Here is a 16717-nt window from a genome sequence, read left to right as displayed (position 1 = left end):
AACCTATCTTAAAAATGTGCCTACTTGGATTTATTTTATTTCCTGCTACTGTTTACAAGGTTACTGTAACCTTGTAGTATCACAGTCCTCTAAGACAGCCTGATAATGAGGTCGTAGGGTGTTTACCATTGTTTTAACTTATTCACAATGCAGGGAGAGGTTCCTGACAATGAAATGTAAACTTGGTATGTGTCAGGAATGTATGTTGCAGTGATGCATCCTTTTCCTTGAATGAGGGGTATCGGGTCCTTAAATACATAGGTCAGACAAAATTTATTTGTGATTGAGAGTAGTCGATACGTGGTGAATAACCAGCTGTTTGGAGGTGTTTCAAATCGTAGGTGCTGACGACCCAGTGACTGTACGGAAGTGGGTAGCAGTCAGACAACCCTACCTGCTGTGACAGACATAGGAGTTCCCATGGAGCAGGCAGTAGAGAAGAAAGAGCTCCAAGAAATCTAAGAACGCGAAATGTCAAACAAAACAAATGTATTGCAACTATTAATTATTAAGATGAACATCAGATCTGTATGTATGTAGTACAGAGAGGCAGTATACAAATTTGTACCTGTCCTCATTTATCAAGTATTGATTTATAATTTTGTAGATACTATAAGAAGATGAATTGAATCTCACTTCTCATTTATGTGGTGGCATGAATGAGAACCGGAAGTTATTTCCAGCAGCTTTATCTGCAGCCTGTAAGGAGGTGAAGTCGGAGCCAAGTTGGAGGAAGAAGGCACACAGATTCATGGCAGAGACTATCTGGACCGTAATTAATAACTCTTAACGGCAGCCGATTATTCACTAATAAACACTCATTTTATATAAAGGGAGTGCTCAGGTGCATGAAGTGAAGTATAAAAAACCCACCATGCAGTCCAAGACAACATGAACACTTCAGTGTGTTTCAATAATGCACTGTGCTGGTAACTGTTAAACATTAAACCATAGGACACTGGCATAATTTAAGTATTGCACTGTGGTAACGATTAAACATTTAATGTCTCATGTTTACGATAATGGATGGTGACCTTCAAAGGTGAATATCTGGAATACTGGTTGAAAACTGACACAAAACTGTAAATAAAAATGGTACGCGGCCTACGTTAGAGTGATGGCAGAAAATGTTATTGGGCAACAATTAAGTCATTAAACTGTAGAAATTCAGTCAATAGGATAAAGTCTCACCTTTTCCGCATATCTACTGTAGCATCGAAATGTCTGGAATCATTTTTGTCGTCATAAATTACAATAATTAAGATTAGGCTAAAAGCGGTTGATCATAAATTGGACTTGCATAAACATAACAGTTCAAGTGAGTGGTTCGCTTACATAAGGAGGTTAGGTCAAGTGGCTGACTTCTTTACATAATGAGAACAGTGGATCCATTGAACCAGTTAGGAGCGGAGGTGAAATTAAAAAGGACAGGTGATGTTTACTTACATAAGGATCACAGATTAATAGCCTTGAAGCTGCCCTGTCACACTAATGGCGCAGATCCTAATATGTGGGAAAATGGGAATCACTTGCTTGTCGTGAAGGTCTTCTACAAATCAGTTCTTTCTAAGTGAAACGTTTATTACTTTACATGTCTCATTTTTTCAGACAACTCTTAATAGAAGAAAGAATTATGAAAACTCAGTAGATCAGGTGAGAGAGGTAGAGACAATCCACGGAAACTGCGACTTTCTAGAATGTAAGTGGGAACGAGTGAAAAGACAGACTCTCTCACCATTTAATTTACAGTATTGCACAGCCCTAGCCTCTAAACCTGTTTCACAGTCAGAGTGCTAAATGTAAAACCAATGCTGATGATGGCAGTGCGTACACGCATTCCAAATCGGATGGACTACGATGCTGCCATTGTAGTGAGATTCGTTCCGCTTATGGTCATTAAATGATGCATAAACTCACCAATTTTTCAACGAGTGCTTTCCAAATAATGCCTTCCTCTTCTTGCAACGGTGTACCATAGGTCTCTAGAAGAGCGTAGCGTTCCAAAGGAATGGAAAAGTGCACAGGTCATCTCCTTTTTCAAGAAGGGACGTCGAACAGATGTGCAGAACTATAGACCTATATCTCTAACGTCGATCAGTTGTAGAATTTTGGAACACGTATTGTGTTCGAGTATAATGACTTTTCTGGAAACTATAAATCTACTCTGTAGGAATCAGCATGGGTTTCGAAAAAGACGATCATGTGAAACCCAGCTCGCGCTATTCGTCCACCAGACTCAGAGGGCCATAGACACGGGTTCACAGGTAGATGCCGTGTTTCTTGACTTCCGCAAGGCGTTCGATGCAGTTCCCCACAGTCGTTTGATGAACAAAGTAAGAGCATATGGACTATCGGACCAATTGTGTGATTGGATTGAAGAGTTCCTAGATAACAAAACGCAGGATGTCATTCTCAATGAGTAAGAGTGATTTCAGGTGTGCCGCAGGGGAGTGTCGTAGGACCGTTGCTATTCACAATATACATAAATGACCTTGTGGATGACATCGGAAGTTCACTGAGGCTTTTTGCGGATGATGCTGTGGTATATCGAGAGGTTGTAACAATGAAAAATTGTACTGAAATGCAGGAGGATCTGCAGCGAATTGACGCATGATGCAGGGAATGGCAATTGAATCTCAATGTAGGAAAGTGTAATGTGCTGCGAATACATAGAAAGAAAGATCCTTTATCATTTAGCTACGATATAGCGGGTCAGCAACTGGAAGCAGTTGATTCCGTGAATTATCTGGGAGTAGGTATTAGGAGTGATTTAAAATGGAATGATCATATAAAGTTGATTCTCGGTAAATCAGATGCCAGACTGAGATTCATTGGAAGAATCCTAAGGAAATGCAATCAGAAAACAAAGGAAGTAGGTTACAGTACACTTGTTCGCCCACTGCTTGAATATTGCTCACCAGTGTGGGATCCGTACCATATAGGGTCGATAGAAGAGATAGAGGAGATCCAACGGAGAGCAGCACGCTTCGTTACAGGATCATTTAGTAATCGCGCAAGCGTTACGGAGATGATAGATAAACTCCAGTGGAAGACTTTGCAGGAGAGACCCTCAGTAGCTCGGTACGGGCTTTTGTTGAAGTTTCGAGAACGTACCTTCACCCAGGAGTCAAGCAGTATATTGCTCCCTCCTACGTATATCTCGCGAAGAGACCATGAGGATAAAATCAGAGAGATTAGAGCCCACACAGAGGCGTACCGACAATCCTTCTTTCCACGAAGAATACGAGACTGGAATAGAAGGGAGAACCTATAGAGGAACTCAATGTACCCTCCGCCACACAGGTGGCTTGCAGAGTATGGATGTAGATGTAGATGTAGAAGTGCAATTTCTTGGAAGTTATGCTAAATCACTTATGTAAAAAAATTGTTATTATTGTAAATCTGATTGTTACGATGTTATTAATAAAATCTAGGCAACTGTGGTACGATGAAATAGCAGGATGGTATTTTTATTTGGTTCAAATGGCTCTGAGCGCTATGGGACTTACATCTGAGGTCATCAGTCTCCTAGAACTCAGAACTACTTAAACCTAACTAACCTAAGGACGTCACACACATCCATGCCCGACGGAGGATTCGAACCTGCGACCGTAGCGGTCGCGCGATTCCAGACTGTAGCGCCTAGAACCGCTCGGGTTTGGTGGAGAGGGCGCAGTGAAACTCGAGACTGAAAATCCACTAGTTTATTCAAACTAGACTACACGCTGAAGAATGAACAACAACAAAAAGACGTGAAAGGAGAGGGAGTCTAGTTGCAAATGTGATCGCCCCCCCCTTCCCCCCCAAGAACTGAGTCCTCGGGCCGCGTGCCTGGTTCGTCGCCGTGACACGCGGCCGAGGACGGTCCTCGAGGCTCGGCGACACGTGGAGCAGGCGGGACACACTTACCGTCCCTGAGCAGCGGCTTTCCGTCCTGTCCCGACCCGCGGGCGGAGCCCCCGTACGCGCGCAGGCTCCTCCAGGTGTAGGTGAGGCCCGGCGGCTTACGCTTCGGAGCCCCCGGCGCCAGGCAGTCGGCAGCCTCCTCGGCGCAGGACGAGACCTCCTCTGCCGTCGAGAGGTCGCTCATGTCCAGCGCCACCGACGCGAAGTCCTGCGGGCAGTGCAGCTTCAGTATTCGGCCACGCACATGGCGCTCAAAATCTGTAACATTTCTCGCATCGCACGCTAATGAGTGATACAAATTTTTTAAGGGGGTTGACGTCAAACGGGCCGACTTGGAGCAGGAGAGGCACTACAGGACACTTTATTTTCTACTGTCCATACTTTTACAAATAAATTCATAAAACTTTGACAACATGACCAGGAAGGATTCAGGATTCAGACTCATAGCAGTGGAACTGCAAAAACATAACAAAATAATTTTTTTTAGATATGAAATTTCATCAATTTTTCAGTTAATGTTGGCTGCATTTGTTGTATAACACCCCACCCGTCACTTATCCGGTTTTGGTCTGTGTTCACCCCAGGTAATTGACTAACAGATCAACAGAGAGTGCAAAACTGCCGCAATGTCGGATAATGCAAAGAAAGTAATAGGGCCCTGTGACTCCTGATTGAAATGCGGTGGCAGTGTTGACATTAATTGATTCAGAATTGATCCCTTTTAATCAAAAAGGGGTGGATATTGATGTTATGTTCAGCTATTGAACACCAGATGCAAATGTTGAACATAAAATTAATTAAGAAAGCGACTTGGGATTTCAACTACTTGATTGAAAACAGATGCAATCGATTAGCACAGATTTATTTTAACTCATGACCTTCAATCATCACATCACATGACTCTCCTAACAGGCAGTGGTAATAAAATGCGTTTGCGTGGAGTAAAGCGCGATAAATCAAAAGTAATTCCTATCGACTGACCCAGGCGTAATGCGAAGTGCGAGAAGAATTCTACAATAGACGGCCCATGTCACCCTCGTGGAAACTTTGCCGACGTGATCTAAGAAATTAATCAGTGGCCGGAGCGGGCGCAATATCACCGAATTCAGTGTGGCAGAGCGGCGTTGTTGTGTGGACGTCGGCCGACCTCATGGTGCTGCAAGGCTGCGCTCGTCTATTCACTCCTAGCTATCTTGCTCAGTGCATAGCTGAACCAAAACTTCCTATCTCCAAGCTCAGTCGTTCCCTAAACTGCAGAGATGCTCACTCTTTCTCAGGCAAGCTGAGTCAAGACCGCCACGTCCGCACTCGAGGCCAGCTGGGAAAGGAAGACTTCTACGGAGACTTCTCACAGTCCGCTCTTCGCCTCAGTTTCCCCTCCAGCAAAATCACTTACGCCAATTGCAGCGCAAGTCGCGTTAATTATGCGTCGCTTCCCAGTGCCGACCAATGCCTGCTCTGGGAAGTGAACAAATTCCCACAAAATTTCCCTTCCTTTCAACTTCTGTTATTTATCTCCTCCCAGGCCACCCATCAAGGTTAGCGTCTGCACAAATACCAATTTTTCCGGAATTCTGACTCCCAGGAGAGTACTTCAAATTCTTCCGTCCCATCAGAGGCCGGCGTATTTCATTCTGTCGCTCTTCACCTGATTTACTTCAGACTCTGCGGACCGTGAATTCAGCGTGAAGTTGCTATAGTCACGAACACACATATTTTGACCTCTGTTGACCGCTCCACTGTAGCTTTGCGCGGCTTTCTCGCATGTTTCACTGAAAACGGGATGACGGTCGTTTATCAACAGACGTACAAGTTCTCCGTCTGCTTCCCGGTACACCAGCATTGGGTCGGGGTCAACCACCCCCTCACTGTCACTCATCTTAAGGCGGCTGGAGGCCGCGCCGCGTTACCGCTTTCTCAGAGCTCTCACTGTCACTCATCTTAAGGCGGCTGGAGGCCGCGCCGCGTTACCGCTTTCTCAGAGCTTGAGCCGTCCTAAGCTGCCTATTGTCGCTTCCCTTCGCTGTTCCCCAGCCGGCCACAATCAACTCTAAATACTTCCCTGGGGTAAACTAGCGTCCAGTAAATAGACTCGTTTCCACAAAGTTTTCATGTCGTGTGAATTACTTTAAAACCATCACCCGACATTAATTATTCCAATACGTCCTTACTATACCCTCTACAAGATGCATTGTGCCTTGTCAGTCATTTTTGTTCAGCCCTACTGTTCGCTCAACGTGAGTTAGGTGATCTTTAATGACTTCATGTAAGGGGCACAGCTCTTGCCATCTAACAGTTGCTATAGGTACATTTTTCTTCACAAGTAAGACAGATTCTTTGATGAATTTTGCATACCATAGAAACCATACTTACAGGTGTACGAAACTCTAGAATTTTCCAAATCTATTAAAAACTGGAATAAAAATAGAGACAATTAACTACAAAATTTAATTTTTTCCTAAACGTAAAGTTTAAAACAAACAGCTCACTCATTTCTTCATAAATTAAATAGATTCTAGAGTTTCAGACACCTGTAAGTATGGTTTGTATGCTGTATTCATCGAACAGTCTCTCTTACTTATGAAGAAAAGTGTTCCTATAGCAACAAATGCAGCCAATAGCAAGTGAAAAAATGATGAAATTTCACATGTAAAAAAATTATTTTTTTATGTTTTTGAACTTCCGCTGCTACGACTGTGAATCTTGAATCCTTCCTGTTATGAATTTACTTGCAAAAGTATAGACAGTGGAAATTAAAATGTCCTATGGTGCCTCTCCTTCTCCAAGTCGGGCCGTTTGACGTCCTACCCCCCTTAAACTTCGTGTCTAACTAATACTGTCTTTCGGAACAGAACTGGAACCCACAAATATGCTTTTCGCAGGAAATACGAGAGACTGATAGAGTTACTAGAAGAGTGATGGCATGCAACAAGTTTCTACACTCATCGAAAAAAGCTTTGCATAACCCCGGTTCTTAGAACTCCTGTAGATAGAGGTTTATTGTGGGTATTGTATCACAGACACAGTCCCTTTAACTGTTCAGAGAAGTCACTAAACGCCCAAAGATGTAAACAACCACGCATGAGCAGCGCCTATTAGACGGAGGGGGTCCGACAAGCTATCAGTTCCAGTCATTCCACCAGGAAGGAGGTACACGGCTTGTGTTGTGTCTGTAGTTCAACCATGCCTAGGCGGTCAATACCGCGGTTCGATCGCGTCCGCATTGTTTATTTTGTGTCAGGAAGGGCTCTCAACAAGGGAAGTGTGCAGGCGTCTCGGAGTGAACCAAAGTGTCGTTGTTCGGACATGGAGGAGATACAGAGAGGCATTAACTGTCGACGACATGCCTCGCTCAGGCCGCCCAAGGGCTACAACTGCAGTGGATGACCACTACCTACGAATTATGGCTCGGAGGAACCCTGACAGCAACGCCACCATTTCGAATATCGCTTCTCGTGCTGCTACAGGACATCTTGTCACGACTCAAACTGTGCACAACGGGCTGCACGATACGCAACTTCACTCCCGACGTCCATGGCGAGGTTCATCTTCCAACCAAGACACCATGTAGCACGGTACAGATTGGCCCAACAACATGCCAAATGGACCGCTCAGTATTGACATCATGTTCTCTTCACCGATGAGTGTCGCATATGCCTTCAACCAGATAATCGCCAGAGACGTGTTTGGAGGCAACTCGGTCAGGCTGAACGCCTTAGACACACTGTCCAGCGAAAGTAGCAAGGTGGAGGTTCCCTCCTGTTTTCGGGGGCCATTATGTGGAGCCGACGTACGCCGCTGGTGGTCATACCAGGCGCCGTAACGTCTGTTCGATACGTGAATGCCATCCTCCGACCGATATGCAACCATATTGGCGAGGCATTCGTCTTCATGGACGACAATTCGCGCCCCCATCGTGCACATCTTGTGAATAACTTTCTTCAGGATAACGACATCGTTCGGCTAGTGTTGCCAGCATGTTCTTGAGACATGAACCCTATCGGACATGCCTGGGGTAGATTGAAAAGGGCTGTTTATGGACGATGTGACCCACCAACCACTCTGAGGGATCTACGCCGAATCGTCGTTGAGGAGTGGGACAATGTGGACCAACAGTGCCTTGAACTTGTGGATAGCATGCCACGACGAATACAGGCATGCATCAATGCAAGAGGACGTGCTACTGGGTACAAGAGGTATCGGTGTGTACAGCGATCTGGACTACCGCCTGTGAAGGTCTCGCTCTATGCTGGTACAACATGCATTGTGTGGTTTTAATGACCAATAAAAATGGCGGAATAATGTTTATGTTGACCTCTATTCCAATTTTCTGTACAGGTTCCGGAACTCTCGGAACCAAGGTGATGCAAAACTTTTTTTTAAATGTGTCTTATGCGTCGTCGTACTCTCTCTTATACATAAACGACTTTCAACATGCAGTTCCAGAAGATGCAGATTTAGTTTTTCTTTCACATGATACAGAACTCAAGAAACAATACCAGAGAAGGAAAGTTGCTACTCACCATATAGCGGAGATTCTGAGCCACAATAGCCACAATAAAAAGATTCAGACAAGAACTCAAGAAACATCTTTAAAAGACAGTGAAATCTTTTGTCCAACGATTTTTTTATATGCCTTTGAAAGGTGCTTGAAATCATGCACAACTAATGAGGCACATCAAACCTTTCTCTAAGCTATCTTAGTTTTTACTTTCTTACTAAAAATTTGACTTTTTTCTTCAAAAAACTTCAACTTTTGAGTTTTGTTCAGAAACCATTAATTATAATATATTTAAATGTAGATAGGTATTCTATTATTATAAAGAGTATACAGAGCTTCACAGAGCAGATATGTTTCAATTTATACTGCGATTTCGTATTTATTTTAATGTCTCTACATGGAAGAAGAAGTCCATAATTTCTACACCGACGTAACTTTTTATGAGCAAAGTGCCTAGCCTTTGAAGAGATGAACTTTTTGCACTTCATTTACATAGCTAGTAGCAGCTGATTATGAAGTATTTCAAATCTTCCTCAAATTACTAATTACTTTTTTCTTAACTGCTCTGATTACCTGCAAGCAATTTTGTTGCTATTTTGTCAGAAATTAGAATTTTTAGCCTGAAAAATATAGGCTTATTCTTTCAAAGATGAAGACACTAGACAGCTGCTCCTGATAATGCTATTTATTTACGTAATCAGTGCCGTAACATGTTTCCGAGAGCTTCATCTTCTGACGCCTGTTCATATAAAAAAGCACATTTGTTGAACTTTAAACAAGTTTCGGCACATTGTGTCCCCTTGTGATGAAAGACTCTTAGGATGTTGGTTCCCTACTGTAAAAAAACGATGTTGGAAACGATCTATTTGTCCGTAATTATCCTTTGTAACGATTGAATACAATGCAAACAAATGTTTAACATTGGTTAGTTATAGTTATATCTTACTTACGCTGAAAATCCTGCGTAATTTTGTTGGAATGCTGTTACCTTTTATCCACGAAATACTATAGTGTACATGGAGCACCTTTATCATTTGTACACAAACACATTACGAAAGCACCATCCACACACACACACACACACACACACACACACACACACACACGTTATCGCCACCTGGGAAATGTACACAAAGTTGGCGATATCACAAATACAACAGTGCTAAAGAGATTCTCCCTGAGACGTTACAATATGTACATTGATTTGCCAGCAGAAAACTTACAAAGAATAATCGTTACACTATATGCATTTAACAAGCAAAGAGCATTAATAAAAAATGAAATCAACAGACGAATCAGCCAGTTTGATAACAAATGTTACTTAAATGATTTTATGTAATTGTTGTGGTATACACATGGAACAAAATAGGTGGTGAAAATGTTAATATATTTTCTAGTGTCGTATTAGTTATTTATCTATCGCCCTTCATTTTGTTCCCTTGTGCTTACTGCAATATTTACATAACATCATTTAAGTAAAATTTCCTATCAAACTGCTTGCTGCATCTGTTGTCTTTATACCTAATTAATGCTCATTGAATGTTTAATGTATATTTTGTAGGACCGATGGCCTTTGTAGTCTGGTCCCTTCAATCCCCACAAACCAAGCAACCTGTATTATGTAACGAGTATTATTTGTATATTTTGTACTGTCCAATCAATGTATATACTGTAATATTCCTGAGAGAGGATTTCTGTGGCATTGTTGTATTTAAGATATCGCGTACTTTGTGCACATATTCCATGTGGCAAAATCTTTTTGGTGTGTGTGTGTGTGTGTGTGTGTGTGTGTGTGTGTGTGTGTGTCTGTGTGTGTGTATGAAACAGATAAGTGCTGATATACTCTACAGTATTTCGTGATCACTAGCCACCAATATTCCAAATAAATTAAGTAAGATATAACTACAGCTAATCAGTGTTAAGTGTATTTTTGCATTGTGTTCGATCATTATGAAGGATAGTTCCGTTCAAATAGGTCGTTTCCAACATCGTTCTTTAACGTACAGCACCACAATCCCAAGGATATTTCATCACAAGAGAGCATAAAGAATCAAAAACTTAAGTAAACTTCCACAACTACACATCTTGATGTGAACAGCCATCTGAAGATAAACCTGGCGATTCAGAACTGGTTATGGCGCTGCTTACGCAAATAAATCGCGTTTTTAATGGCGAGTGCTTGGTGTCTTCTTCTTTGAGAGAATTAACCTAAGGTTTTTATTATTATTTCCTCAAAACTAGACCTCACGCTGCTCATTCTGACACCCCATTTGTCCATTTCCCAGTCGTCGTTTTGCTATGAAAATACGGACAAAAGTCCATTCTGTAAATTCCAGGCCGTCAAGTTTTCTCTCCACTCCACCATTTGATCAAAAAGCCATTAAAATGGGTTTCGCACAAATGAAACAATATAAGTAGAAAGTTTTCGGGACTATAGATAGATCATAACCTTAAGAGGGAAGTCATTGCCTAGAACTAATAAAATACCTTCGTTTAGCTACATTTTTAGTAAGTACGATTATTGAAATAAGTAATTTAAAAATAGAGAAAGTGGGTTATTCTGCAGACTCCATTCACTAACAAGTTACGGAACCATTTTCTGAGCAAAATAGACATATGGGGATGATATTTTCAGAATACAGAAACTTCTTATTACGGTTATGTCTGGAGTTACTTCTATAACACACTACAGACGCCTCTTCAAAATCGGTGTTATTTTGGCAGCCTTTTTGCCTATAGATACAGGATGGTTTAGACAGCTTTTCTCTGTAACACAACGTAGTAAGTGAAAGGAAACAGGTACACGTAAGAAACTTGACTCTTTCTACGAAGTTACAAACATAGTTCACTTAGTTTTTTTTGCAGATAGGAACAGCAACGAGTCGTAATTTTTTTTTAAATAAAACACTTTTTTCCATCACACTTCTGATGTATTTAGATAGGTTCTGTACAATCCTATTTAAATCACATTCCTATTAATTCTATTTATGAACCTAGAATCAAAGTTGTAGACATGGATAAAATATGATGCACATAATAGGTTGTGTTCAAAAGAATGATCTGATGGTGGAAAGTTCATTGAAGTGAAGTATTTAAATGGGCGCCTTCGAAACGGCCTGCGGATGGTATACACCATCCAGTCACATTAATGTGGTCACGTGTCAAAACCTGAATAACGACTTTTTGCAGAACGAGAGATGTAGGAAGAGAGTCAGTGATGATGTGGAGGATACAGACAGGGCCGTGGAGCGATGCCGCGGTCAGCTGCACCAGGTTTCCCGGTTGAGGAGGATCCATAGCGAGAACAGCCTGATCGAGGTGCTCCTGCAGTTTCTCGATGGAGCTTAAACCCGGGGAGTTTGGTGCCCAGGGGAGTGAGGTAAGCTCACCCCTGTCCTCTTTGAACCATGCGTGTACACAGCGAGATGTGTGACACGTTGCATTGTGCTGCTGGAAGATTTCATGAAACGTGTCGCTATGATGCCAGAAAAAAAACTTACTATATCGGTTGCTCTAAAGCATCGTAGGCACGTCTTTAGGTTCCACTTTTATGGTGAAATGTCTTTAAATTTCCTAGTGGTCGAATAACGTTAGCAACGCACTCTGTTATCAACCCGAGACAAATTACAAAATACAAGCTAATTTCTCATGTCTGGGTATAGGGGATCTTTCACTTGAGACTGCAAGTGTATAATGCTGAATATGAACTGAAACAGTGCCAGCATTGGGTGTTGTACAAAAATTAATGCCAAGGTCCCAAAGATCTCATGGAAAGATTGACATATCTCGATTACAATTGTTTTTATATTTCTTTATTTGCTGTTACCTATTGAACACAAATAGTGCCACAACATTTGATGATTTTTTTACAATGTACTTTCACTAAAATTAGCGATGAAATGTGGCAACCTTGTGTAACAATTCAGTCAAACAACGTAGCTATGAAAAATAGACAATGCCACATGTGTGGGTATAGATGAATATATTTCAACTCACTCGTATGGTGTATTCAGCTCAAAAACATAAATAACCGAAACGTTCATCCTTTCAGTCAGTGTACATTGCCTGCTGCTCTGTGGGAGGATGCAGAAGAGATTTTCGTGCGTTTATTTAACTAAAATAAAATGTCTTGCAATGTAAATTATTCTTCTTCAAATACATTACTTCTCCACTTTCCCAATGAACTTCCTTTCGTAACATAACACTTTGCAAACTTTTATTTTTCGTTGTTGCTGGTAACTAACATTAAGGTTACCAGATCGAAATTTCGAAAGCAGAAGACAAATTCTGGTGAAACTGCGACCGTTATAAATCTGTCCGAAAAGGGCAGCCACTCTGTCCCTTGCTCGCGAAATCCCATGTTATAGGCTGCAGTCCCATGCCGGCCCAAAATTAATATCTGTCGGGAAGTCTCTTAGAATGTGTTTCTGTAGCTATTCGGAAAACGTTTCTGTACGTGTTCTTTTATTTTTTGGATTCCTAAGGCGTCTGCCATTATCGTCGCGAATTGTAGACATTATAAGCGAGACGTGTCGGTAGTAGTGTCGCCAACAGTTCTAACGGTGGCTTCTTCACTGGCTAAGGACCGAAGCCGGGGACCAAAGATAACAACATCGATACATCAAACATTCAGAGAAGGCAGCATTCTAAATAATAATTTATGACATCGTTATGAAACACAGCGATAATAGTTAATATTTAATACCTTGTGACTAAAATTGGAACTGAGACGTCTCATTAATGAATTACAATATCTGCAAATTTCGCTGCCATACGACAATTACAGCCCACGCTAGGCCTCTGTCAGTAGCTGCACTGTAACTCCACTGCAGCACCAAAGAAACTGGTATAGCTATGCGTATGCAAATACATAGATATGTAAACAGGCAGAATACGGCGTTCCGGACGGCAGCGCCTGTATAAAACAACATGCGTCTGGCGCAATGATCGGTTAATGCTGCTACAATGCCAGGTTACCAAGATTCAAGTGAGTTTGTATGTGGTGTTACAGTCGGTGCACGATCTATGGGACACAGCATCTCCGAGGTAGCGATGAAGTGGGGATTTTCCCGTACGACCATCTCACGAGTGTAAAACCGTGAATGTCAGGAATCCGGTAAAACATCAAATCTCCGACATCGCTGCGGCCGGAAAAAGATCCTGCAAGAACGGGACCAACGGCGACTGAAAAGAATCGTTCAACGTGACAGAAGTGGAACCCTTCCGGAAATTGCTGCACATTTCAGTGCTGGGCCATCAACAAAGCGTGAGAACCATTCAACGAAACATCTTCCATATGGGCTTTCGGAGCTGAAGGCATACTCGTGTACCCTTGATGACTGCGCAGCACAAAGCTTTATGCCTCGCCTGGGTCCGTCAAAACCGACACTGGACTGTTGATCGGATGGACGTGTACGGGTATGGAGACAACCTCATGAATCCATGGACCCTGCATGTCAGGAGGGGACTGTTCAAGATGGAGAAAGCTCTGTAATGACGTGGGGCGAGAGCAGTTGGAGTGATATGGGACCTCTGATACATCTAGATACGATTCTGACTTGACACGTACATAAACATCCTCTAATCACCTGCATCCATTCATGTCCATTGTGCATTCTGACGGACGTGGACAATTCCAGCAGGACAATGCGACACCCCACACGTCCAGAATTGCTACAGATATGCTCCAGGAACACTCTTCTGAGTTTAAACACTTCCGCTGGGCAGCAAACTCACCAGACCTGAACATTATTGAGCATATCTGGGATGCCTTGTAACGTGCTGTTCATAAGAGATCTCCACCTTCTCGTACTCTTACGGATTCATGGACAGTCTTGCAAGATTTGTGGTGTCAGTTCATGCCATCACTACTCCAGACATTAGTCATGTCAAAGCCACGGGGTGTTCCGGCGCATCTGCGTGCTCGCGAGAGCCGTGCACGATATTAGGCAGGTGTATCAGTTTGCATGGCTCTTCAGTGTATAAGCACCCAGTACTTCTAAGTTACTCATATTGGCAGCAGTTCTTGTTTCGAATCCGGGAATGCTTAGTTTGCCTTCCTTGGTGAACTAATTTATTGCGATCTGGACTGCATTTTGTTAAAATGAAAGATAAATTATGGATGGACCGTGCAAATCGTGCTGCCAATCGTTTAAGTGGAGTTAGACCATCCATTTCTTGTCTTTGTTTCAATTCTCTACAATGGAGCTGGCTATTAGTGAATGATGTAATGATATCTATCCCCTGGCAAAAATATTCATAATGTTCTATGATTTTATAACACTAAAAAATTTTGTATTCTGTTTTAAAGTTACACATTACGACACTTTGAAAAATACTTAAAGTTAGCGGTGATTCTGTAAGACGATTAGAAACGCATGGAGACGATTATTTACACGCTACTGTGAGATGATGGTTGTGTTAGTACACCAACCGTTGTACTGAAACTACCCGGCGGATTGAAACCGAGTACCGGACAGGTCTGGAACCCGGAACCCCGTCTTATAGGCTGAGCTGTCAGTGCAGAACTTACCACCCACCCTCACACTTTTACGTCAGGCAGTACTTCTCCCCAGTTCTAAAACTGGAGAGAAGCTGTGGTGTATACTTTTCGGGATTAGCTCTGTTGTAAGAAAGGATTTTGTGGAGACGCGGCTTAACAACAGCATAGGGGATTGCTGCAAGAGGCCGAGCTGTGACTCGTCACTGGATAGCTCAGTCGGATACACTATAGCCGCCGATAGCCAAAGTTTCGGACTGAGTCGCGGCCCGGCACACACGTTTAATCTTCTGAGCAGTTTCAAAACAGCGCGCAGAACGCTTCAAGAGTGAGATATTTTCTCTTGGAACAGTATACTGTGCTGGTACCACGCCGTTCTGCTGTGTCGTCCGGACAAGACACAGCCAGGGCAAAAGCACCACTGGCGCAAAGGTGCGAGCTAGCGCTGGTGCCATAGGGCGGCGCTGAGGATGAACATATAGACTTTGCCTCTGCCAACTACCGGCCGAGTGCAATCTGCCGATGACCGGACGACAAAAGACAGAAGTCTACTCGAAAGACAGAAGAGCAGCTCTCGCCAACGTTGTTACAGATCATCGTCCAGGGCTGACTTAGAAGGGGAAATCGTTTAGTGAACCCTTAGAAGTGAACAGACATTTGTTGTAAATTGCATTTGCTTTACCGATTAGAATATGTTCCTATGTCAATCGCTAAAGTGATGAGAATTCCTGATTGTAACACAAACTCGACATTCATCATTGATTACGGTTATTAGCAAGTGAGGAGGGCTCTTTGTACCGTATGACCTGGCATGACCTACGATTATTTGCACCTATCCATTGAAGACCTTTTGTGTTATAATACAAGCAGTGTTCCAGACTTCATCTTTCAACTAGTCAAAATGGTTCAAATGGCTCTGAGCACTATGGGACTTAACATCTGAGGTCGTCAGTCCCCTAGAACCTAGAACTACTTAAGCCTAACTGTAGTGTGCGTAATGTAAGACCCTCGGTACACACACCATGAGATTATTTGATTTGTCGCTCTAACGAAGTAGGCGAGTGTCAGCAATATGTCTCGTGGTCTTATCGTGGCGTGTTTATCTTCTGCCGTTAGGTCAGACGATAGAAATGCCACTTGCACGCTTAGAGTAGCAGATTGACAGTGACCAACCTTAAACAGAACTTGATTAATTTTCACACACATTTATTAAAATAATAAAAATCATAGACATTAAGTAACTTGATTCTGGATGATGTTTACAATTGACAATCTGAAGTTCCTTTGGTCTTGGTACGTTAATCTTATTCTCACATATCTCTGATACTTGACAAAGTGTCTATTCATTTATCTTCATGGTTATGTACAGGAATATGGTAATCTTATTAGGCACAGACTGAAACTGGACTATAGACTGGTACAGACTAATGCAGACTGGTACAGACTGGTGTAGACAAATTCAGACTGACTAATCAGAGGTCTGTACACTCGTTATAATACCTCATGCGTTCAGGTATTACTGCGCGAGTGTGATCTGTGAGGAGAAAAGGTTCTACATTAGCAGCAATCTCATTGGCTGCGTTACATATTAATACGCGGATCGGCGGAAAAAGAATTTGGTCCGTCTCTAAGGCAGCACCATCTCGTAGTGTGGAGACGGACGAGCGCTGTGCCTGCGCTGTTGTGCTTGGTGGGGCGCGTTCTAGTGGGAAAGTTGTGTATGCACTGACTACATGGAACTATGTACACAACACTAACTAACCTAAGGACATCACACACACATCCATGTCCGAGTCAGGATTCGAACCTGC

At 42.5% G+C, this 16717-nt stretch overlaps 1 protein-coding gene across 1 annotated transcript in view; it reads right to left on the bottom strand.

The window, feature by feature from the left end:
• LOC124622379 (protein white-like) overlaps window positions 1-16717 on the bottom strand; it is a 247111-nt gene that overhangs the window by 194738 nt on the left and 35656 nt on the right. Inside the window, exon 2 of the mRNA XM_047148067.1 lies at window positions 3910-4114. Coding sequence (XP_047004023.1) covers window positions 3910-4114 — 205 coding nt within the window. The remainder of the gene's footprint in view (window positions 1-3909; window positions 4115-16717) is intronic.

This window comes from Schistocerca americana, chromosome 7, assembly GCF_021461395.2.
Source record: "Schistocerca americana isolate TAMUIC-IGC-003095 chromosome 7, iqSchAmer2.1, whole genome shotgun sequence".
Lineage (NCBI taxonomy): Eukaryota > Metazoa > Arthropoda > Insecta > Orthoptera > Acrididae > Schistocerca > Schistocerca americana.
Note: the sequence above shows the minus strand (reverse complement) of the source record. Positions and strands in the feature narration are given on the sequence as shown.